The 27,258-nt window shown below is 44.2% G+C and overlaps 1 protein-coding gene across 8 annotated transcripts in view; it reads right to left on the minus strand.

Annotated features, from left to right (window-relative positions):
• Positions 1-27,258, minus strand: part of kiaa1841 (KIAA1841 ortholog) — a 224,543-nt gene that overhangs the window by 172,034 nt on the left and 25,251 nt on the right. For all 8 annotated transcript variants that reach the window (XM_038808965.1, XM_038808982.1, XM_038808974.1 and 5 more), the window contains 3 exons: positions 25,416-25,654; positions 9,734-9,792; positions 8,946-9,106 (listed from right to left, as the gene is read on the minus strand). In XM_038808965.1, the coding sequence (XP_038664893.1) occupies positions 8,946-9,106; positions 9,734-9,792; positions 25,416-25,654 (459 nt within the window). The remainder of the gene's footprint in view (positions 1-8,945; positions 9,107-9,733; positions 9,793-25,415; positions 25,655-27,258) is intronic.

Genomic DNA, 27,258 nt, shown 5'->3' on the forward strand with positions numbered 1-27,258 from the left:
CGTCTACATCTCGGAACCGCAGGAAGGCTGGAGAGCAATCATGCAGCTTCTGAACTAGTTTGGAACCTCATGGGACTATAAACTTAACCTGGTAAGAGTGAGGCATGCCTGGTGAACCTAAACAGGGGAGGAACAGAGCTGGAAGGACTCCCATTCAAACTAGTCCAAAACAAATTCCGCTACCTGGGGATGCAAATAGTCCAGGACTGGACACAGATCCGTAAGTGGAATGTGACCAGCCTGACGGAGGAAGTCAAAAAAGACTTAGAGATGGGACATGCTCCTGCTTTCCCTGGTAGGGAGGGTGCAGGCGATCAAAATGAACATGCTGCCAAGGTTCCACTTCCTGTTCAGATCTATGCCGATCTTCACCTTCAAAGCCTTCTTTCACAACATAAACAATATGATCGTGCGTGCGTGTGTGCGTGCGTGGTGGCGTGCGTGCGTGGTGGCGTGTGTGCGCGCGGTGGCGTGTGCGCGCGCGGTGGCGTGTGGGCGCGCGGGTGCGGGGTGGCGTGGTGGCGCGTGCGTGGTGGCGCGTGCGTGGTGGCGCGTGCGCGGTGGCGCTTGTGCGTGTGTGGTGGCATGTGTGTGGTGGCGTGTGTGCGTGTGCGTGCGTGTGGCAAGAATCCCCACATCAACACCGCAGAGGAGAAAAATCATGGGCAGCCTGACACTACCGAATTTACAATACTACCACTGGGCAACAATGACAGAGAGAGTGAGGGGATGGATGCGTGAACGCACCACAGAATGGGTGAGGATGGAGGAGTCTTTCTGCAAGGGAAGCACCCTCCGGGCCCTCGCCACGGCAGCACTTTCATCCATCCATCTCCTCCCCCCCCCCCCCCCCCCCCCCCCGATGAAATACACATCCTGCTCAGTGGTGGTAGCTGCACTAAGGACATAGAACCACGAGGCAACATTTCGGTTTGACTGAGATGTCCCCCATGGACCCCATCTGCGGAAACCACAAGTTCTCACCAGCCATGCTTGACACCACTTTCAAAAAAAATGGAGTCAGGAGTGGGGGGGGCACTAACATTTAGGGACTTTTACATGGGGGACAGACTAGCGATACAGAACGAACTGACAGAGGACCTGGAGCTACCGACAGTTCAGGAACGTACACACCTCCCAAGTAAAGCACTTTCTCCGTAAGGAGGTGGTAGGATACCCCAGGGCCCCGAGAACCACATTACTAGAGGACCTGATAAACATGGCAATTTGGAAGGGGGAAACTGCGGAAAAATCTACGGACAGCTATTGGAGAGGGTGAGACTGCCACTGGACGATGTCAGACGAAAATGGGGAGACGAACTGGGGACAGATTTGGGCTGGCGACTCTGGAGAGAAGCACTGAGCAGGGCCAACTCCACCTCCTCCTGCCCAAGGCTCAGCCTCATGCAGTTCAACGTGGTGCACAGAGCGCACCTAACCAGAATCCGAATGAACAGGCTCTCCCCGGAGGTGGAGGACAAATCTGAACGGTGCCAGGGAGGCTCGGCCAACCACACCCACATGTTCTGGGCTTGCCCCAGACTTGTGGGGTTCCGGGCAGCCTTCTCCGAGGCAATGTCCAAGGTTATGGGGGAGAGAGTGGAGCCGTGCCAGAAAGTGGCAATCTTCGAGGTATCAGAACAGCCAGGGCTACACATGGGGAAGAAGGCTGACGCCCTTGCTTTCGCTTCCCTAATCGCACGCCGGAGATCCTGCTCAGCTGGCGATCAGCAACAGCACCCACAGCTGCAGACTGGCTGGCAGAATTTCTCCATTTTGAGAGGATCAAGTACACCATCCAAGGATCGGAAGAAGGCTTCCTCAAAGCATAGAGGCAGTACGTTGGCCTCTTCCAAGACCTGTTTGAGGCCAACAGCAACTAAGGAAAAAGCAGGAGACGGGAGAGAGCAAAAAGAGATACACTATTCTAAAGGGGAAGACACTAGACACTATTCTAAGGGAAGAGAGGAGGAAACTCAGAGGAAATACAGGGCTAAGCATGGGGGTGGGACCCCCCCCCCCCCCCAACCACAAGGCCTGCAACAGAAAACACAAAGGGAAAGGGCGGGGGGGGGGGGGGGGGGGGGGGGGGGGGGGGGGGGGGGGGGGGGGAGAAGGGAGGCAAAGGGGAGAACAGGAGCTAGGAGACAGAACACATCGAACGAAAGAGGGGGGACAGGGAAAGGGGAAGAGGAAAGACCAAAAACGATTGTATGTACACGAGAACTGCACGAGCTGTAAATATTGGACGCAACGTTTTATAATGTATAATTGAAAGATGCCAATAATAACATTGAAAACAGCCCCAAACTCCCCAGCCATCAATTCAGCCATATTTTCAACCATGATGGGTGTGGCCCCACCCGACGAGCTCTCAACCGCCATCTCTTCTCCCGCCGAACACCTCGCCACATTTGATGGCGAACCTTCGCTCGCTCCCTTTCCTGGGTTTTTTGTTCCGGAATTTAGACATTCTTAAAATGCCTCAGACCTTCCCACACAAGAATTTCCCCAAAAACTGGGTGGAAAGAGCCTAAAAAAGACAACTCTGGCAGGAGCCACCAAACATGCGACCTCCATCCACATGCCTTAACTGGAAGTTGGCCTGGTCTGCCATTTGATAAGATTCCAGCTGATTTTAAAAAAATATATATTTTTAAAATTCTCCTCCTTTTTCACATTTTCGCCCAAATTTACACCGGCCAACAATCAGTAACAAATGTGTCAATCCCTATATCAATAACAACGATCCCATCCTCCCACCAAACCCCAAACAGTAGCCCGCATGTTCACACAAACAAATGACAAAAAGGAATTAGGGATCACCCATAGTCGCCATTAACACACACAGCCCCACCCTCATCCGCCCCAACTAATGTTCGATGTTTTCCGGTTCTTGAAAGTGCATAAACTGCAGAACCCCATCATCCTTCTCCTCATTTCAAACTTAACCTTCTCAAGAGTCAAGAATTCGAACAGGTCCCCCCACTACGCCAGGGCACAGGGTGTAGAGGTTGCTCTCCAACCTATCAATGCCACTCTAACGTTTGAAAAGAGCTGACTCTCTCTCACGAACCCCGTCTGATCTTCACCTATCACCTTCGGGAGATACTCCTCCAGCCTACTCACTGTACCTTCGCCAATACTTTTGCGTCCACATTCAAAAGTGATATGGGCCTATACGACCCACACTCCGTCGGATCCTTATCTTTTTTAGCAACAGGGAAATTGATGCCTGCCCCAAGGTTTGTGGCAACATCCCCTTCCCTATCGCCTCTTCAAACCCCACCAGAGGTGCCAGCTTATCCATGAATTTTTTATAATATTCCACCGGAAAGCCATCCGGCCCAGCCACCTTCCCCGAATGCATCCTCCCAATCACATATTTTATGTCCTGCTCCACCATCTCTCCTTCTAATGTAGCCCTGTCCCCCTCCCCTAACCTCGGGTACTCCAACCCATTTAGAAAATTCTGCATCTCCCGGTCTCCCCCAGGTGGCTCTGAACTGTACAACCTCTCATAAAATTCCTCAAAGACCGTGTCAATCAGATCCGGAGCCACCACCAACTTCCCTGTCCTATCCCTCATCTGAACAATTTCCCTTACCGCTGCCTCCCTCCGGAGCTGACTTGCTAACATATGCCTTATCTCCATGTTCGTAAACTGCAGCGCCTTCCTTGTAGGTTGTCGGTCAAAGCTCGCCTGTAGTTCCTTCCTCTTTTACAACGTCGCTGGGTCCCCATCTTCTGCATAACTCCTATCGACCTCCAACATCTCATCTATTACCCTCTGCCACTCCAACCTCTCCTCTTTGTCCACAAAATCACCTCACCACCGCCTTTAGAGCCTCCCAGACAACTGCCTTCGACACCCCACCCGTACAGTTGAAACCTACATATTCCTCAATTACCTTTTCAATTTTATCACAGAACCCTTGGTCTCCCAAAAGTCCCACATCTAATTTCCACCCCGGCCTCTGCGCTACCCCCTTCTCCAGTACCATATCCACCCAATGCTGAGCATGATCTGATACTGCAATTGCCAAGTATTCCAACCCCTTAGATTCCAGCTGATCTGATTGTGGCCTAAACTCCTTTGTCCCTCCTATCCTGAATAACCTTCAAATCCCTTATACATTATAAGCCTCTAACTCAGCCGTGAACATATTCAATTACCCAGCCTCCATTGCTCTCTGGAATAGAGCAGTCAAAGGTTGATGAACCTCAGAAGAAATTCCTCCTCACCTCTGTCTTAAACAGGAGACCACTTATTCTGAGACTGTGCCCCCTTGCTGTAGGTTCCCCAATGGGTGAAAGATCCTCTCAACATATACCCTGTCAAACTGCCTCAGAATATTATATTTTTCAATAAGACCACCTCTCATTCTTTAAAGCTCCAATTAAAGGCCCAACCTGCTTAACCCTTCCACACAAAGTGTGCAGTTTAGGTGGACTCGCCAAGCTAAAATTGCCCCTTAATGTCCAAAGATGTGCAGATTAGGTGGGGGAGTGAGCCGAGGTAGGGTGTTCTTCCAGGGGGTCAGTGCAGACACAATGGGCCGAATTGCTTTCTTTTTCATTATGGGAAAAGACAAACCTTTCATCCCAGGAATTACCCTGGTGAACCTTCTCTGAACTGCCTCCAAAGTATCCTTAAATAAGTAGACCAAAACTATGTGGTACTTTTGGTATGCTCTTACCAACTGTTGTTATATTCAGTAAGTTCCCATTAAAATCAACATTCCATTTACCTTCCATGCTAACTTCTGAGTTTCATCTATGAGAACATCCAGATCCCTCTGTACCACGCTTTGTGTAGTTTCGCCATTTAAATAATATTCTGCTTTTCTATTCTTCCTACCAAAGTTGACAACCTCACATTTCCCATATTATACTCCACCTGCCAATTATTTTTGCTCACTCACTTCAACTATCTATATCCCTTTGGAGACTCTTTGGGTCCCACTCACAACATGCTTTCCTACCTATATTTTTATCAATAGCGAATTTGACTATAATGCATTTATTTGATCCCTTCATCCAAGTCATTAATGCAGTTGAAGTGCCACCACTAGTCCCTGTGACACCCTACTAGTTACAGTATGCCAACCTGAAAAGGTCCATTTATTCTGACCCTGTTTCCTGCAAGCTATCAAATTTGGAAATCCAAATACACTACATCAGCCAGTTCCCCCGTATCCACCTTGCTTGATACATCCTCAACAGGACACTTTAACAATTTGTCAAACAATATTTCCCTTTCATAAAACCATGTTCACTCTGCTTGACTGCATTATGATTTTCTAAATGTTCTGCTCCCACTTCCTTAATAATGCATTCCAGTATTTTCCCAATGACAGATGCTAAACTAACTAGCCTGTAGATGCCTGCTTTCTGGTTCCCACCTTTCTTGAATAGTGTTGCTAATTGTGTTTTACGCTTAATTTGCTCTGTTTAATCATCTTGCTCTAGAGTCGCCAGGTATCTTTATGATACCACCACGAGGTTCAAGTTCAAGTGCTGATCAATAACTGAATACACCAGTTAGTAAGTTTCAAATCAAAACAAGTTTATTAAATACACAGTCAATCGCTACTCATGCATAAAACACTTACTGGACTATTTCCAACACTAAAAGGCCTATACTTAGCTTTGGAAAGGTCAGGGGAACAATGACCTTTCGTTTGATTCTGAGTCTGCAGGCTTCAAGCTGGTATGGACTAGTAGCTAGGAGCGCCTATCTCGTAGCGTGCGTTGACTGAAGACTTACTTGGTTGGTGCAGCTGCTAGGCAGGTCTCTCCTTGTTGAGAGTCACGGTCAAGAGTTCTTTGAGAGCTGCCAAGAAGACCTGCCAAGAAGGACAAACTGAACTTGGGGGCTCTATTTTATAGCCCCCATGGGTTTCGCGCCCTTTTGGGCGGCCCCGGACTTGGTTCTAATTGATTGGACTAAGTTCTGATCATTTGAATCGATTTCTCCAATACTGGACCTGTTCCCTGATCGCTGGGCGGATCCTAGGTGTCCGTTGGTCTTCCTTTGTCCTGGCTCCCACTGGCGCTGGGGAGTCTGGTTTGGTCTCGATTACTAATAATGGTTCCAATTGTTCCCGGGGATCGCTCACTAATATGCAGATAGTTGCTGGTTTCAGATCTGTCTGGGTTTCTGCAAGTCCTAATACACAGGAAACTTTGTACCTGCTTGTTTCCCTGTTCCTGACCAGTTTTCCCTGCATTCTTAGCAGACCTCCATTTTAGAATCGGGAAGTGGCCAACCCAGGTGGCTACAATAGGGAATTAACATTTGCAGTCTTTAAATCTACTGGGACCTTTCCAGAACCTAAAAAAGCACAATGGTGACATCCTCATCAATTAATTTGATTTTCCATTAGTCTAGGGATGCCCGTGTTAACCTTATGCAGAAGCACAGACTCAATGAAAGTAATACCTGGATTTTGGCGTGCAGACTCCCAAAGTTGCTCTCAGTTTCAGTAAAATAATGATTGTAAACACTGACAATTTCACGGTCATTCCTACCGCATAGGTCTGGTCCATTATGTCTGCTCACAGCCTTAACCCCTGCCATTTATATCACTGATATGGAGATGCCGGCGTTGCACTGGGGTGAGCACAGTAAGACGTCTTACAACACCAGGTTAAAGTCCAACATGTTTGTTTCAAACACTAGCTTTCGGAGCACTGCTCCTTCCTCAGGTGAATGAAGAGGTATATTCCAGAAACATATATATATATAGACAAATTCAAAGATGCCAGACAATGCTTAGAATGCGAGCATTTGCAGGTAATTAAATCTTTACAGATCCAAAGATAGGGGTAACCCCAAGTTAAAGAGGTGTGAATTGTCTCAAGTCAGGACAGTTGGTAGGATTTTGCAAGCCCAGGCCAGATGGTGGGGGATGAATGTAATGCGACATGAATCCCAGATCCCGGTTGAGGCCGCACTCATGTGTGCGGAAATTGCTATAAGTTTCTGCTCGGCGATTCGACGTTGTCGCGTGTCCCAAAGGCCGCCTTGGAGAACGCTTACCCGGAGATCAGAGGCTGAATGCCCTCGACTGCTGAAGTGTTCCCCGACTGGAAGGGAAGGGAACATTCCTGCCTGGTGATTGTCGAGTGATGTCCGTACTTTCGTTGTCGCAGTGTCTGCATGGTCTCGCCAATGTACCACGCTTCGGGACATCCTTTCCTGCAGCGTATGAGGTAGACAACGTTGGCCGAGTCACACGAGTATGTACCGCGTACCTAGTGGGTGATGTTCTCATGCGTAATGGTGGTATCCATGTTGATGATCTGGCACGTCTTGCAGAGATTGCCATGGCAGGGTTGTGTGGTGTCGTGGTCAGTGTTCTGAAGGCTGGGTATTTATGGTTATTTATATCACTGTAAACATACAACTATTACTTCCATTTTCCGTACTCATATATTCCCTTGAGCTGTAGTGTTAATTTTAGCCTATTTAGCGAAACAAATTGCATACTGAATGAGTCTTTTCTCTTTCAGCTGTCCCCATGTTATTTAAGGTCGCCACAATGCTGTTAATTGCTCTTCGTCTCAACTATAATTTTTCTTTGGATATAGCGGGTGGTTTTACAGTCGAATGCTAACCCTGCCGTTAACCTTTCCTATTTATCCAAGCTTGGGACCAGCACCAACACTCGGCAACTTGACTGCACCAATGGCTAAGTTTGAGCGCTGAATGAGTGTCAAGCAAAACAAATGCAGCAGAAAATCCTAAATCTGAGAACACAGCTTCTCCTTTTTGATAATCTATGACTGCCTAAATTATACCGCAATATTTAAAAGAAAACCTCCTTGTACCATTTCAATACAGCATTAACCCGGACCTGAAAGTGCTTAAACTAATGTGGCATTTTGTTTCCAAAAGCTATTCTAATTCTGTTTAATGCCCATCAATATCCAATCATGTAATTTGTTTTGTCTCAAATCATCCACTGAAACCAAAATTCATTAGTTATCGCTGATAATAATCAGAAATTAACCTGCCCTTTAATCCAGCTCATACTTATGTGGTGAAGAAAGCTCATATTTATATGACGAGGAAGTAGAGCAGCATGGTAGCACAGTGGGCAGCACGGTAGCAGAGTGGTTTGCACAGTTGCTTCACAGCTCGAGGGTCCCAGGTTTGATTCTCGGCTTGGGTCACTGTCTGTGGGGAGTCTGCACGTTCTCCCAGTGTCTGCGTGGGTTTCCTCCGGGTGCTCCGGTTTCCTCCCACAGTCCAAAGATGTGCAGGTTAGGTCGATTGGCCATGTTAAATTGTCCTTGGTGTCCAAAAAGGTTAGGTAGGGTTACAGGGATAGGGTGGAGGCGTGGGGTGTAAGTAGGGTATTCTTTCCAAGGGCCGGTGCAGACTCGATGGGCTGAATGGCCTCTTTTTGCAGTGTAAATTCATGATTCTATGAATACAAAGTGTTACTAACGGGTATTGAAACACGGCTGAAGACACTCAAGAGATATAGCTAAAAACAATAACAAAAACTAGAACACAGATCAATCACTTGATTAGCGTGTAGCATCCAAGATTTGAATACAGATCAAACTAATGGAATGCATTATTTAAACTGAAAATGTTGCATTTGTGCTAGATTTTGGTTTCATAAACATATCCCATTCATGAAAGTATTCGGATGAATATGAAAGAAAGATTCAAACCTTCTGAATTGTAGGTGCAACAGACCTATGCAGAGTGTCCCCATGTATGGTTTAAGCATTTGACAAAAATGCAAAGCATTTCCATCCACACAGCATGGGCATTGTACAAGGAGGAAAAACATTAAAATTAATCACAACCTTATGATTCTCACCACTCAAATCTCAGATTTTACAGAGAAAAGATCTAATGTTGCTCCATGTAACATGCTCCAGCAGCTTATAATATCAAAACAAATCAATTAGTGTATTTTTACCTTTTAAACTTATCTTTTCTGTCTTTTATTTCATCAGCTTCATTGTGTGAGAAAAGGTCAACAATACGCGAGGCCAGTGTTCCATTAATACAGTTCATATTGCAAGGAGTAGCTACTATGGCACTCATATTTTTATGACAGTAACGCATACATTCTTCAACCTAAAGTGACACATAACAAAGGCACTCAATATAACATTAATCCACAAGAATCATACAGTTGCTACAAAATTTATTTATTCATTACCATACTTTACCTACAACATTTTGCAGGCTGAAAAGGTAAATCCAGCACATTTACCACTACAAATGGCTAACAGACTTTAAATATTTCAATCAGAAAAACTATCCTCAAAGCAACACAAACCAGTTTTGCACCACTTACATGTTTAAGTCACAATTCCACCTCATTAATAGCCAATAAGAACCAAATGCTGTCAGGCATAATGCTTCAGCCATAACACACTTCATATTTTCTCCATGGCATTCAATGCACAACCAGTAATGTGGTTATGGTTTTGACAGAGACATCCAGACTCAAAACATTAGCTCTGTTGTCTCTCTCCAGTTGCTGTCAGGTCTACTGAGATTGTCCAGCATTTTTTTTTTGCTCAAATTCCAGCATCCGTAGTAATTTTCTTTTATCATAAAGAGTTGATTAATTTAAAATAAACACACATTGCAATGAGAATCAGATTAAAAGGCTATCAGATCACAACAAAGCAGATAAACTATCAAATTAAGTGATATTTTATCCTATTTAAAAAGTTAGAAAATTAGTGCACTCACCAAGGAATCCATTTTCAAAAATTCAGATGAAATGAGTATTGAAATTACATTATTGGGCTCTATAAAGAAAATAAGGAAAAGAAATGCCACTCAGCTGTTAACTGTAACTAAAATCTTCCTAAACACAAAATAGGTCTGGAAAACAATCTGCACATTATATACACATTCAGAATAAACAAAATTATTTCCAGTGATAATGAATGCAATCATTTTTGTTAAAACATCATATTGGCAATTTCCAAAGATCCTAACGCCCACAGAATATTTTATGTATTTGGTGTTGGGAAAACAAATGTCGTTTTAAGATACTGGTAAACATTAGAAATAAAGTATAGTTTGAAGTGGGTTTAATTTAATGTTTCTGTGCTTGGAAAGGTCAACCCTATCGTTAGATTCATGTTGGACAAAGGTGTTTTGTGGGGTTGGTTTCAATTCCAACTGATTCGATTGTGCTTAGAGAACTACGGCCAAAAGAGTAAATAAACCAATGATAGTCACTTAGCAACAGGGGCCTTGTAAGATAGAGAAGCTTTTATGTTTTAGTTTAGCTAATTTGATTGTAGTTAGAGATTAGTAGCAAGAGAGAAGTCAGCTCTGTTAGACGTTGGTTTTAGAAGGCTAAAGAAGGAACATCTTTCAGCTTTGCTAAAAGAAAAGCCATACTATTGAGTAATGGTTAAGAAAACAGGTGCCGGAAATCTAAAGTCCAGCTAGTTAAGGAAACTAGAGAAATGAAGAGAAGTTTCTTAGAAGTCTGGAGTTAATGGAACAGAGACTAAGAACCAGAACAGATTACTGTTCAGTAAAGTCAGTGTGTTGAAGAGAGGCCAGAAAGATATATGCAGTAGTGTTAAGGTTTGTGAGAAATTACTATAGTTTGGGTGACATTATTTGAAATAATTGTGGAAATTGTTGGCTGGACCTCGTAAAAGCCTTTATGACAAATAAAACCTGAAGAAAGACGTGTAAAACCAGAACGCAAAACCTTGATGGAAGCAATGGCAGTAAAGCATGATTTAAAAGATTTTAAAGCGTGACTTTAGAAAGCGGAATTGAAATCGCCCGTGTGGAAGCCAAAGTTCTCAGACAAGGGGCTCACAGTTCAAGAATCATCTGGGGGGATTTTGAGGTGAAATCGACAGACATTCACTTGGGTTCAGAGAGGAGGGTGTCTTACCACAGTCAACTTGTGTGCTTAAAAGAGACCTTGTGTGTTATTGAGACTATTGTAGCTGAAGATATACATTGTAAACCGTGTTAATCTTAAAATCTGTGCCTATTAAGCTACTAGAGGGAATCATCAAGTGGGTTTTAGGGAATTACACCAACACAGAAACGGAGTCCATTTTCATTTTCTCCATGAACACTTGCATCTCCTATCAATTGATCAATAAGGCTAGGATGATAGTTCCCCGTTTTTCTCTCTTGGCACGAGAAATTAAACAGAAAATCAGTACAATTAACGTTCAGGATATCAGACAGCCTTCTTTTATTTAATCTTTCATGGGTTATATATTGAGTGCCCATCACAGAATGGATCAGCATTTGTCAATCCCTAACTGCCCTCGAAAAGATAGTGGTGAGCTGCCTTCATGAATCATGTGATGCAAGTACACCCACAGCCACTGTTCAGGAGGGAGTTCAAGAATTTTGGCCCAGCAAGAGTGAAGTAACAGCAATAAGTGAAAATAGTGTGTGGCTTGGAGTGGAACTTGCAGGTGGCCGTGCTCCCACGCATCTGCTAACTTAGTCCTTCTCGGTGGTAGCAGTTTAGAAGGTGCTGCCACTTGGTGAGTCCCTGCAGTGCATCTTGTAAATGGTGCACACCGTCACCACGGTGTGTCAGTGGTGCAGGGAGTGGGTGTCGAAGGTGCTGGATGGGTTGCCAATCACATGGGCTGCTTCGTCCTGGATGGTGTCAAGCTTCTTGAATGTTGTTGGAGTTGCACTCATCCAGGTCAGTGGAGTTTTCCATCACACTCCTGATCTGTGCCTTGAGATGGTGGCCAGGCTTTGGGGAGTAAGTAGGCAAGTTAATCTCTGCTGAATTCCCAGCCTCTGACCTGCTCTTGTAGCCACAGTATTTATATAGCTGGTCCAGTTCAGTTTCTGGCCAATGGCAACCCCAGAACGTTGACATTGAAGGTTCAGTGATGGTAACGCCATTGGATGTCAAGGGGAAATGGTTACATTATCTTTTGTTGTAGATGCTTGGTACTTGTGTTGTGCAAATGTTATTTGCCACTTATTAGCCCAAGCCCAACTCATCTTGACTGAACCTCATGCTACGAGGCTACATCAGACCCCCACTGACTTAAGCATCAAAATTCTCACCCCAACATCAGATTCCATTCTTTCTCCTCACCAGTTTTTGGCACCAGTACGTTCCCTCCCTACTCCAGCTTTGGGTTTCATTCTACTCTGCATTCCCTCACTGATCCAACTTCAGATCTTACTACTTTTACCCAGACCCAATTCGCAGAGTACAATGGCATCCATGAGCATGTCAGATGTTGTGGATGTGTTCACAGTTGCTACTTCGGATCCATCTCCATTGTTTGGCCCAGCATATAAGCTCTAGATTGTGTGCTGCTTCCCAGAGAGAGACAACCTCTTCCTTTCCCACCCAACTCATTTCCCTAAATATGCTGCTGTTCATCCCAAACTTTGTTCTCTCCCAGACTAGTCTCTGACCATTTCCCCCAGCATCTTGGCATCGATCAAAATTGCCTTTTCTCATTCAACCTCAGCCTGTCCTCCACCTGACCCAGATCAGCACCTTACTGAATGTTCTATGTATAAACATACAAAATATATAAATTCAATAAAGGAATAAACAGGCACAGTTGTAAATAGATGGACAGATTTATAGAGATATCAAAAATATGAGATTTGGAGACAAGCCACTTATGAAGGCTGGAAGAGTATCAGGCAGTAACAATTTCTTTCCTCAATTTCTGGCATTTGGAGAAAGAGAATTTTAATTTATTTGTGAGCAACATAGACAACCACTTAGCAATGATTCTTTTGTTTGAGAATTTACATCAAGTTTAATTTTTTGAATCTCTGGGATGACAGCTCATGATGGTGATTAGGATTATAGGGATATGCAGACTTCTATCGTGGCTGATCATATTGTTCTCCCTAGAGCAGGTGCCAACTCAAATGAATCTTCAGCCACTTACTAGGGAAGAGTACGTGTGATGATTTTCCCTTGACTTCCTCAAGGTTATTTAACTGTGGCGCATAATCTACTAGGTGAGTTCAATCAAGGCTAAAGAGCTCAAGCTTTATGATGGCAGGCTTCCATCTGTGCCCAGAAAACTCAAATAATTCCAATGAGTAACAACCCAGTATCCATAGGTGGTGCTCCAGTTTCCACTCACTGGGACTGTCTGGATTGGGGCAGAATTGAACCCTTTTGACCTCAGAGGCAGTAACACTATCAGTGTGGCAATTGTTAGCCCATCAGAGGCAAGTGCCATCTGGATGTCAACCCAGCATTCTGACACTATATTTTAGTTGCCATTTCCATAGGCTGGCTGCAGTGAGCCTCAAACTCTTCAGTAAAGGTTTGTTCCTTTTATGGCGTCAGCAGCATGAAACAAGAAGGAATCCATTTTGACCAACTTTGATGGTTAGAAAAGGAAGCCTTTATTTCATATTTTGAAAATATTACTTTATTTACTCATGTTAATGATCTTAACATACCAGATATGCCTCTATGTTAATAAAATGCTGACATCTAAATACATTTCACTCATCAGAATTTCAAAATTAAAACACTAATTTATTTATTGGTGTTAACTATAAATATTCTATTGTACATCATTATTTTATGCATTGAGTATTCTATTGCATATGGGATGTAAAGGAATGGTAGCAGGCTTACTGAACTCTTTGGAATGACTCGTCCTGATTTGTTCCTCAACTTCACCCAGCTCTCACGTGACTTCAAATTGCTGTTAGCAGCGACAGCAGCTTCGTCCCGGTAAACCAATTCAATACGTGAGCCAAACCAGTTGAGTGTCTCCTCCACTTTGCAGCTCAGGTATTAGTCTACCCTAGCATTCTTAAAAAACGATTTCACAGGATGTTGCTGTCACAGTCAAGGCCAACATTTGTTGCCCATCCCTAGCTGCCCTTGAACTGAGTAGCTTTCTGGGTCATTTCAGAGGACTGTTAAGAGTCAATCACATTACTGTGGATATGGAGTCACGTCTAGGTCAGTAGGGTAGGCACGCAGATTTTTTTGCCTTAAAAGGAAATTAGTGAACCAGATGGATTTTTATAACAATTGATTATAATTGTCATGGTAACAATTCGAGATTTATTTTACATTCCAGATTTATTTATTGAATTTAAACTCCTTTAGCTGTTGTGATGGAATTTGAACCCATGTTCTCAAAGCATTCGGAATAGCCTCTGGATTTCTTGGCCAGTGATATTAGCACTACACCACCGCCTCCCCAGGCAAAGACTAATTCTGCCAATTGAGCAGTTGAGACCATTCTAGGTCTAATGGTCTTGAAGGCAGTTCAGCACCTTGTTATAGAACGTATAGCACACAAGACACAGAAAATATCCTGATCACCCAATGCATCCAAATCTATCTCCAGCCATCGAGACTCATCTTGCCTCTGGACCAAGACCGGTCAGGATGTTATGAATGGGATTGATGACGCACAATTCTCCCTCACTATAATCTAATTCATGTGCAAGTCAAGTTCATCATCTTTCGATCACCTGTAATCTATCATCTACCAGTTAAAAGTCCAATGGCAACGGGCAAGTGGCATCGCAGCTGATGTGGATTCACTGGGAGATGTAGCCACAAACCTGTACATAGGCATCTTGGGTCACAGGCATCTTGGGTCACAGGTAATTTTTCACTGGAAGGACTCATAGGTGGAACTCGCCAACCCACCGAATGACTGAAAAACCATTTTCAGGAACACATTGCTCACCTCCCTAGTATGAGGGAGGTGCTAGTAAAGATGCCCTAAAGGCTGCTTCACCAACTCTGGTCAGCAGACCACAGCTGTTGGGGATTCCACCAACTTGGTCTTAAGTCAACCTCAAAAATGTAAAGTGACACTGGTCACCACTGACACATGGAACGTGCATGTTCTCATGGAAAAAAGCGATAGCTGACTGACTGGAGGAAAGAGTTGCCCTTGCTAGTCGAGGACTGGCTAGGTAGAATTTCCAGATTATGTCCCTCAATGAGACTGGTCTCCCTGAGGGTCAGTTCATGGAAATCAGTGCAGGTTACACATTGTTTTGAGTAGCCGTGGATAAGAAAAACACGTGATACTGGTGTGAGCTTTGTGCTCATGAGCAATCTCATTACCAAGGGAGTTAATGATCATCAGTGGTACTTAAACTTTAACTGCAAAGCAACAGGCAAGCAACTCTCATCATTGCACATGCCCCTACCATGAGCAAGCGTGATGAAGTCAAAGACACATTCTACAATGACCTCCAATCATGGATTGTTACTGTGCCAAAGTCAGACCAGTTTACCATTTTTAATAACTTCAACGCAAGAGTTTGCACAGATCACTGGGGATGGGAAGGTGTCATTGGAAAAAACATTGGCAGTTGCAACAGCAATGGCCTCCTCCTGCTGAATGTGTTCTCAGCATGAACTTTTAATCACCACTGTTTTACATCTCTTTAATTGCAACAAAGGCAACACAGTGGCACAGTGATTAGCACTGCTGTCTTGCAGTGGCAGGACTCAGTTTCGATTCCAACCCTGGGTGATGTGGAGTTTGCACATCCCCCCAGTATCTGCGTGCATTTCCTCCAGGTGCTCCGGTTTCTTCCCACAGTCCAAAGATGTGCAGATTAGGTGGATTGGCCATGTTAAATTGCCCCTTAGGGTGGGGTTGCATGAAAATTTGCAGGTTGTTGGGCCTAGGGACAGTTCTCTTTCGAAGGGTCGGTGCAGACTCAATGGGCCAAGTGGCCTCCTTCTGCACAGTAGACTAAACTTTGGCACCTAATAAACAATGTCACCATTAGGAAAAAGGACAGGCAGGATGTGCATGTAACCAAAGCCACGTGTTGCACTAACTGCTGAACTGACCACCATCTTATCATTTCAAAGCTAAACATTGTGGTCCATTGGCACCGAGCATAGTGGTTAGCAGTGTTGCTTCACAGCTCCAGGGTCTCAGGTTCGATTCCCAGCTTGGGTCACTGTCTGTGTGGAGTCTGCACATTCTCCTTGTGTCTGTGTGGGTTTCCTCCGGGTGCGTGGGTTTACTCCCACAGTCCAAAGATGTACAGGTTAGGTGGATTGGCCATGCTAAATTGCCTTTAGTGTTCAAAGAAAAGGATAGGTGGGGTTACGGGATAGGATGGAGATGTAGAAGTAGGGCACTCTTTCCACGGGCCGATGCAGACTTGATGGGCCAAATGGCCTCCTTCCGCACTGTAAATTCTATGATTCCTTCAGGCGCCTCCAGGGCTTGACGGTCCTCAAGCATTTTGATGTGTCAAGGCTCAAAACAGGCAACATGAAGAAAGCTGTCAGAAAAACCTAGTGACCTGTGTACAATGAAAATGATCACTTACTGCATTGAGGATGATCGGGCTACCTACACGAACACAGTGTACTCCACGGCTCTAGAGGCCATTGGCCATCCTGCAAGCATCAAGATTTGTTCGATAAAAACAATGAGGAGATCAAGAAACTACTGGAGGACAAACATCACCCTTGCACGGTTTACCTCAATGACAAGTCATTACTATCCAAGCACAATGCCTACCAAAACATCCAAAGGACAGTTTAATTCAAGCTTGAAAGAAACTTGGTTAAGTCAGAAAACAAATGAATTTCAGTCATACGCTGACCCTAAAGTCTGAAAGAGATTCTATGATGCTCTGAAATCTATCTATGAGCTACAGTCTACAGGTTAATCACTAATCCTCAGTGTTGACTGGTCAACAATGCTCACAGAAAAGCCCAAATTCTAAAATAATGGACAGAGCACTTTAATCGTATCCTTAATCCACTTTCAACCATTAATTAAGATGGCCACTGATTGCCATTCTCTTGATGATCCTCCCACACCATTAGATAGGATGGAATCTATCAAACTGCTGAGTAGCTGCAAAGTTCCAATAGCGGATGCTTTTCCAGCTGATTTCTATAAGGCCAGAGATCAATGACAGTTGTCAAGAAGCTCAATGAACTTGATCAATGTGGGAAGCAGGAACCCAGCCCAAAAGAACATAGATGCCTCCATTCTCCACCGGTACAAATGGAAAGGAACTCACCAATATTGGGGCAATCACAGAGAAATCTCACTCCTCTCCATCACTAGCAAACCTTCCTATTGAACCTCTTCGTGCAACATCTCAACTTGCTGAGGAATAATGCACTTTCAAAAAAGATGGAGGGACCACTGATATAATGTTCAGAGTTTGGACAGCTCCAGAAGAAATGCCAAGAACAGAACATGGACCTCTACAATAAGTTTGTTAACCTGGCCAAGGCCTTCGACACACTCAAGCTGAGGGCTTTTGGAAAGTAATGGAGAAATTCAGTTGCCATGAGAAATTCATCACAATGGTTCGACAGTTGCACAACAGCAAACTTACGCCTGTCCTGAATGATGGCGAGTCTTCTGACCCATTCCCCTCACTAATGAAGTTAATGAGAGCTGCATGCTAGCAGTAACCCTCTTGGGCATAATTATCTCCACCACACTCTCTTATGCCTTCCAGCATTACGATCCTGGCATCAAAATCAAAAATTGCATGCAAGGGAAAATGTTCAGTCTGAGACAACTTCAGGCAAGGATCAAGAACTCCAAAGACATACTTCGCAATTTCATATTTACCAATGATTGTGCACTAGCTGTCGGACTAGCTGTCAGACTAGAGGTGGACATGTAACATAGCATGGATTTGTTCTCCAATGCATGTGGAAGGGTCAGCCTTATGCCCAGCATGAAGAAAACTGAAGTAATGTATCAGCCTGTTCCAGGAAAGGTCCATCTTGAATCCAAAGTTTCAGTCCAAGATCAGAGCCTGTCAGCAGCAGATGGCTTTACTTATCTTGGCAGCAAACAAACTGTCTATATCGGTGATGCCTTTAAAACAAATCTGATATCTCATTGACCAACTTAATTAATTGCATGACTAAGTTTCAAGCTTTAAAATGTTTATTGCAACAAACCAACTAAAATTAACATTTATGAAACATTACTTAGTAGATAACTTATTTTCAAAAATAAACAAACCCCAAGAATTGTAGAACCTCTCCTTCGCCCCCCTCAAACTTCACCTTCTCCAGGGTCAAGAACTCCAGCAAGTCCTCACCTCCCCATGCAAAGGCACAGGACAGAGAGACTGACCTCCACCCCAACGGGGCCTGCGTCGTGAAGGTTAAAAATGTCTGCCCCCATATCTGCCTGCAACTCAGGTCGGTTTGGCACCCTGAAAATGGCTTCTCGGGGACCGGGCTCCATATCCATATGCAAAGCCCCCAGATAGTTGCCAAATAACTCCCGCCAATTCCTTTCCAGCTTCAGGCAGGACCAAAACATGTGAACATGGTTTGTGGGGCCTCTCCCATATCGCTCACAAACATCCTTCACCCCCCTCAAACAGCCAGTTCATCTTTGGCTTTGTGAGGTGCGCCCTATATGTGACCTTCAACTGCATCAGTCCCAAACTCGCATTCGAGGTTGAGGCATTCACCCTTTGCAGCACCTCACATCACAGTCCCTCTTCCATCTTCCACACCTCCCCCCCCCCCCCCCACCCACCCCCACCCCGCTCCTCAACTCTTCTTCCCACTTAGCTTTAATCCCCTCCATAGTCACCCGATCTCTTTGAGAATCTTCCCACATTCGCCGCCCAATAATATTACAGAAAGTTTGGGTGCCCGAGACTTACACCCCCCCCCCCCCCCCCCCCCCCCCCAAAACTTGGCCTGCCACCCTCTTGCAAGACCACCCTCCTAATTCTTCCTCCTCCACACACATAAATAAACAAGGAGATCAATTTGTCCACCTCATTGAAGGAGGATTTCGGTAGAAAGACCGGCAGACACCGAAATAGGAACACAAATTGCGGTAACATTTTAACTGCCCGCACATGGCAAAGGGAGGCTGTCCCAGCGTGCCATATCAGCCTTCACCTTCCCCACCAAACTAGTAAAATTATACCTCGCCACCTGCACCCTCAAGTATCTAAAGTAGGCTGCCGCCAGACAAAATGGCAGCACCCAACCCCCGGGCTGGGAGACCATGAAATACTCCCTCTTACCCAAGTTCAGTTCCTATCCCGAGAATGACCCAAATCTTTAGAGCAGCCCGATTATACTCCCCACCGACGTGAATGGCTCTGAAATGTATAATAACAGATCATCAGCATACAAGGATACTCTATGCTCCACCACCCCCTCACTACCCCCTTCCACAACCCCAAGCTCCTTAGCGTGATGGCTAAAGGTTCTACAGCCAGCACAAACAGCAGGGGGGACATAGGACACCCCTGCCTCGTACCCAAACAGCGCAAATTCATATTATTAGTGAGAACGCTCCTCTACCGGTGGCTCCAACCTACATAATGTCTTATAGAACTCTCAAATACTTTGCTGATCTGCTCCGGGGCCACCACCAGCTTCCCCATCTTACCCCACACCTGAACTATCTCACTCGCCGCTGCGGCCTCCCTCCGGAGCTGGCTAGCCAACATACGCCCTGCTCTTCCTTGTCCCCAAGCTCATGGACCTCTCCCCTCACAACTGGTGCACCGCTTTCCCTGTGGACAACTGGTCAAACGTCACCTGAAGTTTTCCTCCTGGCCAAGGCGGCCAGGTCCGGGTCTCCCACGTATCTCCTACCCACAGTAGCACAGTGGGTAGCTCTGCTGATTCACAGCTCCAGGGTTCCAGGTTCGAATTCCCGGCTTGGGTCAATGTCTGTGTGGAGTCTGTACTTTCTCCCCGAGTCTGCGTGGGTTTCCTCCGGGTGCTCCAGTTTCCTCCCATAAGTCCCGAAAGACGTGCTGTTAGGTAATTTGGACATTCTGAATTCTCCATGTGTTTCCAAACAGGCGCCGAAATGTGGCAACTAGGGGCTTTTCACAGCAACTTCATTGCAATGTTAATGTTAGCCTACTTGTGACAATGAAGATTATTATCCACCTCCAGCACCTCCACCATTAATTTTTGGTGCTCCTCTCTCTCCTCCGTGTCCATCTTGGCCTTAAACAAAATCACCTCCCTGTTACCACTGCCTTCAGAGCCCCCCAAACGACCAACTGCGAAACATCCCCCGTGCAATTAAACTCCACATATTCCTCGATCACCTTCCCAATCTTTTCGTAAAAACCTCAGCCCCCTAACATTCCCACATCCATTCTCCACCCCAGCCTTTAAGCCATCCCCTTCTCTAGAACCACATCTACTCAATGTGGCGCATGGTCCGAAATTAGGATCGCTGAATACTCTGACCTTTTGACCCCAGCCAAAATATATTTGCCAGCGCCACCAACCTCCCCTCCTACGCCTCCATCACACTCAAGTACCTGTCCTCCTGCTCCACCACCACCTTCCCCATCTGAAACCTCACCAATACCGCTAAGCTCCTCTCTGAGTGATGTCCCCTCACCAATAACCTCCTCTACTCCCCCCCCCCCCCCCCCCCCCCCCCAAGCCTTGCTATCAAATCCTGAATGGAAATCCTGACTCACCCAACCCTCACCTGATCTTTCACCCTCAGGTGGGTCTCCTGCAATATCACCACATCAGCATTTAGGCTCTTTGTGGAAAGATGCTCAACCTCTTCACCGTCCCCGTCCCCCAACCCCTTCACGTTCCAGGATATTATTCTGACCGGGGGGTTGGGGGGGGGGGGGGGGGGGGGGGGGGGGGGGGGGGCTCTCAACACTGCACCCCCTGCACCCCCCCCCCCCCCCAACTAGCCCTATCTGCCATTATCATAACCCCAGGTCCTGCCCATCGGGCCTGACCCGCTCCATCCCTTTGTTACCGTCGAACCCCTCCCTACCTCCCAGAATCCCCTTATCCACTTTCTTTTAAAACACTTCACCCAGTATCAATCCCATTCCCCCACGTTTCGCACCTCCCAGGCCCATCAAAACCAGCTTGACCAGGTTTCAATAACAGCAGCCCCACCACACTCCTGTTCACTAGCCAACTCTCGCTCGTTAGTGTGGAGGCCCCTGTACAAGCCCCCCCTCCTTCCAATCCCCTCCCCCATGACCCAATCCCTGGAAAACAAAGACATTCAAACATTACCAGTGCGCAAAGACTGCTCCCCAGAAAACCACCATAACCCCAAAGCCCAATTTTCTCAAACCCACTGTAGCAGAGGGTACACTAGCCTTCTCCCCCTCAGCCAAACCACAAACCAACCCCCAAACTGTTCCATCCAGAAATATAAAACAAATACACAGCCTGAAACAAGCGTTAAGGCTGTGCACAGTATTTTACCCCCTCCCTTCAATCCAAAGCCAAACCCAGCCCCATCTCTCATTTTAATCCCAGTCCTTTAGCCTTCACAAACACCTCTGCCACCTCCACCGTCTCGAAGAAGTCCCTCGAATTATAGGTCACCCTCAACTTCGCCGGGTGGACCACGCCAAACCTCACACCATTGCTGTAGAGTGCCGCCTTCACCCAACCGAAGGTCGTCCACCTTCTTGCCAGCTCCACAGTTGTCCTGGTATACGAATACCAGCTCCTTCCCACTTCACCTCATGCCTTACTCTGCCAACTCGGACCTTCTCGACATGGAATTTGTGGAAACAAATTATGACTGCCCTTGGCGACTCATTAGCCTTTGGTTTAGGCCTGAGCGACCAATGAGCCATGGCCAGTTCATACTGGGAGGGTCCTTTCTTCCCCCCCCCCCCAAACATCTTCGCAAGTACTCAGTCGGTCTCAGGCCCTCCACCACCTCGGGCTAGCACACAATTATCAAATTCTGCTACCTCGACCTATTCACTGGATAAAAGCAAATTACAGTGAATGCTGAAATCTGACGCTTTAAGGGTCACCTGGACTCGAAATGTTAGCTCTTTTCTCTCCCCACAGATGCTGCCAGACCGGTTGAGATTTTCCAGCATTTTCTCTTTTGACCTAGAACTATTCTCCAGGTCCTCCACCTTGGCTCGGAGTCCTTTGCTGGCCTCCACCACCCTCAGCAGCTCCTCACCCATCAAGGTGAGCTGGCCAATATGTTGCAGTAGAGCTTCCACCGCCCACTTCAACTTCTCTCCTTGCTCCCGTACCTCGGCCAATGTTTTCAACACCACTGCCTTTACCGGGGCCATCGCCACCTTCACCAGCTCCTTCATCGCGGCCATCATCTCCTTACGCATCACCTCCATATGTTTGGCGAACTGCCTTTCAAACTCTTCGACATTCCTCACCTTCCTCATGTCTTCCTGCACCAGCTTATTCAAAAACTGCCCCTGGAACCGGGCATTAAACTCCAAAATCCAGAGCTTCAAGCAGGAGCCCCCCAACGTGCAACTTCCACCTACATGCCACCACCGGTCGTTCCTTTGTTAGGTAACTAACACTCTAAGCTAGTCACGTCCAGTTTCAAATGGGTTCAGTTATCCCATTTTATTGAGTCATAATGTCCTGTGACCAAAGGTCCTGTCCCTCAGTACTGAGATTTCCCAAATCAATTTTCAGCAGTAAGGCTCACTCTCTGCCGATTCCTTCTCCCACCTCGCCAGGGAAAATCCTTATATCGCAGTGGATTCCTCCTCTCCAACCAGTGAATCAGCTTACTCCTGTATTCTGTCTGGTAGCTACCTTTTCCCCAGCAAATCACATCTCTCTGTCTGTTGCAGTTGAAAATCTTTGAGACAGAAAGTTTGCAATAACAAGAACTTCTGTGTATCAAACCTGGCATTTCAACAGCAGAAGAACTGCCCCCCCCTCCCCCGGTTACATATGGGAACCAAACAATGCAGCCTTGTTGTCAGGCAGAACTTGTAGATCACATGACTCTTTTCATTTCTTAATTTCACCTTAAATTAAAGAGTGTGTCCAAAACATAATCATCATATATTACTGCACACTCTGAACAAGACACATACAAGAACTGTCAAAACAAGTGTAGCCTTTGGACATTAGTTTGGGAATGAGGAAGAGTACGTCTGCCGACCAAACTGAAAGTCTATAGAGAAATTGTGCTGTCACTCTGTTGCACACATGAGACTTGGTCTGTGTCCCAGCCTCATGTCTATAAGTTTAACCACTTACAATGAGCTGCCTTCAGTAGCTTCTGAAGATCAGATGTCAGGACAAAATACCAGACTGTGAGGTGCTCAACCAAGCTGGTATACCAAGCATCCACATCAAATTGAGACAGTCACAATTGAATTGGGCAAGTCCTGCAGCCCAAATTGTAATTGTATTATACAGTGCATCTCTGGTCTCATAGGAGTCAGAGGAAGCACTTACAAGGACACTTTGAAGACTTTGCTTTGGAGTTTTGTTATAGGAGCAGTGTGCCCAGGATCGCTGCACCTGGAACATCAAATTACAAAAAGTGTGGCTTCCTTCAAAAGCAAGTGCGTATCAGAGGTGGAGAGAAAATGCAAGGAGAGAAAATCCCATGCTAGCAGCTCGTCCAAAGCTCAATCATCTACAGGGTCCTGTCCCATTTGTATCAGAACATTCTGAGTGCAAATCAGCCTCAGCAGCAATCTATATAACCACAGAAATCCTACCAAACACCACAGATGATGGACATGATCATCTTTGGCTTGAAGGACAAAACATCAGTCTCAGACTATCGCTTGCAGAGGTTTAAAAACTGCCTCAGACTTTGAAAGGTATTTATCATTTAATGTGTTACAAATTTTCTCTTAATTATATTAATTCTGAACAAATAAAACACTATATGAATAATTATTTTTTAATTAATGTTTCTTTACCTAACAGACATTCTCTATTGAGCAAAATATCAGAGTAAGTTTATTTTTTTCATTAGGTAATAAATTCTAATAAAGAATGTACTCTCTTAATTTGAGCAAAATATGTGATATAATTGGGTTTCTCTTCAATATATGATTTTGCTCAAAGATTTGAGATACACTATTATATAATTACAATCCATCTGCAATTCATGGCGCTAAATTTGATTTATCCGGTACCTTGACTTGTAAAGAAATAAATTTTAATTTTGTTGTGTTACTTAATTTATTGCTGAAATTAAATGATTTAATAATTTGAATCAAATAGTGCAAATCATCAGAGTAGACAGGGCCACAAAATAACCATGCAACGGTCTTTTCAGCTCCTTTGAAAAGACTCAATAGTTGCACTCAACTGGTTGGCTACGAGAGAATAGAATTTTAAAATGCAGATTTACAAATTGACATACTGCCCAAAACTGTGGAAACAAAATACTGGAATTGCAAACGGAATGGAAAGAAATTTCTAGAATTTGCTAGTTAAAAAGTTTAACATGACTACCTACAAACAATGGCTACTATAAACTGAAAATATTTAAACACAAAAAGGTGATTGCTAAATGAAAAAGGACAAGGGAAAAAATATTGTATGACGGAACAAATATTCATTCTAATGTTCCTTTCTAGTTTTTAATTTGATAATTGCCTATCCTATTTAAAAACTATTGGCAGGGGATGTATCTTGCATGTAACAGTGATTATTGTAAGGTCTGATACACAAGTTGCATCTTCACATGTTCCTATACTTTTTTATATGGGGTGGAACCTGTATGCCACGTTACATTGTTCCCCTCCCCAAAATTTTGATTCTTCACTATTCTATCACCTGCCTTTAAGTTCTTCTACATCAAATATAAATGCCTCATTATGATGCTGGACATGCAAACTGTGCCAATTTGAATTAGTGATTTGAAGACAAATATAGTCTCTAAAGGATGGTAGTGCCATTTAGTGATTCCCTCAAGTGCCAATGCTGAGAGTGGCACTATAAGGGAGCAGTACTATAAAACCACACCTTGACATCATGTTACTCAGGACCACGCTTTTGTCATCAAAGCGGCCGTCTAATATCTGGAAGCCAAGTTATGACTAATGTCCCATTCATATTTTTAAAAAGCAAGCTTATATATAGGCAGCAAATGTATTATTAAATTATATTATAACCTTTCCAGTTTCCCTTTGCTGTTGTCACTTTTCTTTTGATAAATAATAGTAAACGAAACTGAAGGTAGTTAAATCCAGCTGAAAAGGTAGTTATGTTTATTCTGAACATGCATACGACAACATGACAGCAAGCAAAAACAAATGAATCGGCAAGACGATTAGATAAAAGCACAATTATAGATCATAAATCAAATAAGCGATAATCCCAATTAGTGCACAAGATAATGGCACTTATTTTTTTTTAAGTGTCTCAATGTAAGAACATGACAATAGCAAAAAAGGTGCAGTTATGGATGTAAAAGTATCTAAACACCAGTGCTATTTATTAGCACGAATGTCTTAACTTTTTGAAAAAAGATTTGAAACTGGGGGGCAGGGGTAACATAAAGTCATGACACTATAAGAAAAATTAAACAAAATGTATAAATATGTTGTTACAAACAAAAATGTCGTTTTTTTTAACAATTTATGTCTAAATTTTTTTGCTGTACAATACAAATATCTGCAAATTAAATGCAACCCTCAAACATACCTAGTTCTGGATGTTCAGTTTGTCCTTGATGTTTTAGTTTCCTCTTCACATAGCTCATCAACCAGGCAAAGATATGGACATCACAGTGCACCGATATGTCTACTTCCTGCCAGCGTTGTGCATCAACAGACAGATACTCAGCAAAGTACTTCATTTCACTGACTAGCAGATTCCGAGGACAAACAAAATCACGCTTCAGGTTTTTGGCTTCATCACAAACATGGATTACCATGTTGGGCCTTTTATGAAAATAAAAACATCTTGAAACAATGGGTATAACAAAGACAAGGCATTTTTAATTGCTTACAATAATAATGAAAATATGCTTAAGAATCAAGATTTGCATTGGCGTATCTATTAAAGCTGAGCCGTTGAGGAGGCTACAATCTTATCTGCTATGACAATTTTATCAGCCTGCAACATCAGTTCCAGGTCTGCCACTTTCGCACTCACCTGTGCAGGCTTATTTACTTACATCAATGGATAGTTGGGTAGTGTTTTTGTATAACCATAATGGGGGGGGACAAATGGGGGGGGGGGTGCAGACTACAGCGCGAATAGTGTATGTTAAGCTCGTACCTCTGGCATTCTGTCGAATCAAGACCAAGATGATCAGTTGTATTTGTGTCTTTTTTTTTAATTAGCTAGATTGTCCTGTTTCAGTACCATGGATTTTAGCTTTGGAAATCACTGTGCTTACCCTTCGTGCCTCGTTGGTATATTATATTCTTATATTTTAGCTTGTATACACAGCTAAAAGTATATGCAAACAAATAGAAATTTAGGTTTAAATTTTAGGCATCGCCCCCAAGGCTCCATGATACTCACCTAAACAAAAGCAAACGGCATGGACACTCATCTAAGTAAAGTTCTGATTAAACTAGTACATTATCAAGCTATCACAGGTAATCCACACTATATGTCTCTTTGGTATAACACTTTCTCATTTGGATGGCACTTTTTGCATAGCTTTAGATGCTGCAGTTCCCACCGATTCACTGAAATATATGTTGAGTTTTCACCTTTTTAAAAAAACACGGCAAAATCATGTTTATGAAAAACACTGACATGTAAAAAATATAGCATCTTAAATCATTTTTAAACATAACTTATCGTCCCCATTCATCCAATGCAGTCAGGCCTAAATGTTCCCACTCCCATCCCCAGACTCTCACTGTAAACAGTCACCAGGCGAGCAGTTAACGACCTTTCTCCTCAGTTCTGCTAAACTCAGGTTCCCTCTCTACATTTCCATCAAAGTTCAGGGTCCAAGATGAGGTCTTAGTTAGGTAGTCCACCATTTAGGCATTTTCTGGGGATTTTAACATATTTTCCTTCATTCCTAGTTGCAGCCGTCTTTCAAATTATAAAGTGGTACCATTGAATATTCTTTATGGGTTCCAAGTCAAGCACTGTGTTCAGGGATATTTTGTCTGCACCACTCATTGTCTCAAACCCACATTTATAAATCACTACACAACTCTTAGACAAGTCAGAGACAGATCTTCACCATCTTCAAAATAGGCCATCATATCTATACAGTTTGCTGCAGGGTAATCTGCAGACAATTCCTGGAACAGGAAAGCCCTGTCCCATAAGCAATAAGATAACCATAGCATGAAGTTTTCTTGCTACTTTTTCTTTTACACCAAAATATGCATTGCATATATGTATTAAATACATCAAAAAAATTATATTTGGAAACAGCAATTACTTTACTACCATTGTGGAAAGGAGCACCAGCTGCACAGGTAAAAAGCATTCAGCACAAGATTTCCCTTTATTGCAAAACATCATAGCTAGCACCCAAGTGAACAAACAGGTCTCTTCATTTGAATCATAT

The sequence above is a fragment of the Scyliorhinus canicula genome, chromosome 1 (genome assembly GCF_902713615.1).
Source record: "Scyliorhinus canicula chromosome 1, sScyCan1.1, whole genome shotgun sequence".
NCBI lineage: Eukaryota > Metazoa > Chordata > Chondrichthyes > Carcharhiniformes > Scyliorhinidae > Scyliorhinus > Scyliorhinus canicula.